The following is a 1,907-nucleotide window of genomic DNA, read 5'->3' as shown; positions in this document are numbered from 1 at the left end:
GCCCCGTGCCCCCGGCCCCCCTGCACCTGCTCTGTGCTCCGCCCCGACCCTCCCCAGCAGGACCCAGCAGCTAACAATGAGCTCGGGGCCCTGCTGCCCCCACAGTGGGACACGGCGCTGCCATCGACCTTGCATGAGCACACGGCTCATCCCCTCCCTCTGGGACCTGTCGGGAAGGAAAGCCAGGTCCTGGGGGGAGCGTGCGGTGCCCCCTGGGGCTCCTGGAGGGCGTTTTAAGCCCAATAAACGCTTGAATAGAACTTCTGTATCGTGAGGCCCCACTGTAAGCCACAGTGTTATCACAGACCCCCCCAGCGTGGCCCCAGGGTGCACACACCCCCGCCACATCTCCTGCTGGCTGGACAACGGGCCTGGGGTGCCCTCGCCCTGCCCCGAGGGCCCGCCCGCCACTCCCCCAGATGCTGCGGGTTCCCTCCCTCTCGCCCTGCTCCCACGTGGGACATGGGCAGGGAGTCCCAGGGGCAGGCAGTCTCGGGGGCAGGCAGTCCGTGGGCAGTCCGTGGGCAGGCAGTCCAGGTTGCTGTGGGCCTCCCCCCGCCGCCTGGGTCGTGGTGCCGGTTTGGTAGGATGCAGGTGGCAAAGGCCACACGTGGCCGGGGTCACATCTCTCTCCTCCTTCCCAGGCCGCGTGTCCTTCTTCACCTCGGGGTCCGAGAACCTGCACCGCGTGGAGAGGGTGCACTGGGGCACCCGCTACGCCGTCACCATCGCCTTCACCTGCAACCCCGACCACAGCATCGCCGACCCGGCCTTCACGTAGCGCGGCCCATGGCGCCCTCGGCCGAGCCCCTCCCCTCCCGCCCTCCCACGGAACAGGTGCCTTACAATCAGCTGCGTGTGCCTGGCTCACGTCTCGGTTGTTTCACCTGCGAGTAGGGAGCCAGCCTTCTCCCCGCCTCTGTCTGCTCTGGGTGCTGGGGGCACGGCCCCTCCCTCAGGACGGCTCCCTGTGCCCAGGTCGGAGTCCCGTTGCCCGGGACGATGCCTTGTGGGGCCACAGCTCCCTCAGGAAGGTCCCAGTGAGCAGGGCCTTGGGCAGGCTGGGGCCCAGGACCTGAGACACCAGCCAGGCCAGGCCGTCCCATGAGGACACCCTCCCAGAACCCAGCCCCATGGCCCGGGCAGGCCCCGGGCAGCAGGCTCACTCCCGGAACCAGACGCACAGCCCAGGCAGCGGTGACACAGCTGCAACAGAAAGAGCAGCTGGAGGCCGACCTGGGAAACTGACCCTCAGCCCCCAGGCCCTGGGGCAGGTGCAGGGCACAGGCCACCTCTCTGTCCAACCCCAGCTCAGGGCTTCCAGACCAACCTGGAGCTTCTCACCTTGATCTCGAGTTTCCAGAACAGAAGGTGTAGGCCCACGGCCAGCCCCGAGGCCCCCAGTGTGGCCCCCATTTCCCACCGGAAGGGGCCCTGCACAGCCGGGTGGGCTCCAGGACTGTGGGTTCGTCACCAGGAAAAAGTGGTCCCCCTGTTCGCACCTGCTGCCCTCCCCCCCAGGTCCCCACTTCAACACTGCCCCTCTGCCCACCGCACACAGCAGAGACCTGCCCTTACCTGGGGGGCTACTGGGGGCTGTGGGGGGCTGTCAGGACTTGTGGGGTGAGGACATGGCTGTGAGATGAGGATGGAGTATTCGGAGTCCCAGGGCAGAAACCGAGGTGCCCCTCCCCCCTCGGGCCCAGGCCTGGTCCTGTCGGCCCGGGGAGCCTCCCGGCACTGGGCCACGCCTGGCGCCTCCGTGTTCCTCCGTGTTCCACGCTGACATAGTTTTGGGGTGAGGCACAGGCTCTGGACTTCCAATCACACTCGGTGCCTGCGCCGCGGGACACGGGGCCGCCTGCCTACTGGGCTGGGGTGCTCCCAGCTGACCTCGCCCTGTGGCC

General features: G+C 68.3%; 1 protein-coding gene across 1 annotated transcript in view; it reads left to right on the top strand.

The window, feature by feature from the left end:
- OGFOD3 (2-oxoglutarate and iron-dependent oxygenase domain containing 3) overlaps nucleotides 1-865 on the top strand; it is a 7,549-nt gene extending 6,684 nt beyond the window's left edge. The window contains exon 8 of the mRNA XM_006753083.2: nucleotides 645-865. Coding sequence (XP_006753146.1) covers nucleotides 645-781 — 137 coding nt within the window. The 3' untranslated portion in view covers nucleotides 782-865. The remainder of the gene's footprint in view (nucleotides 1-644) is intronic.
- The last annotated feature ends 1,042 nt before the right edge of the window (nucleotides 866-1,907 follow it).

Source organism: Myotis davidii, unplaced genomic scaffold, assembly GCF_000327345.1.
Source record: "Myotis davidii unplaced genomic scaffold, ASM32734v1 scaffold211, whole genome shotgun sequence".
NCBI classification, from domain to species: Eukaryota; Metazoa; Chordata; class Mammalia; order Chiroptera; family Vespertilionidae; genus Myotis; species Myotis davidii.
This window is presented reverse-complemented; position numbering and strand designations above follow the sequence as displayed.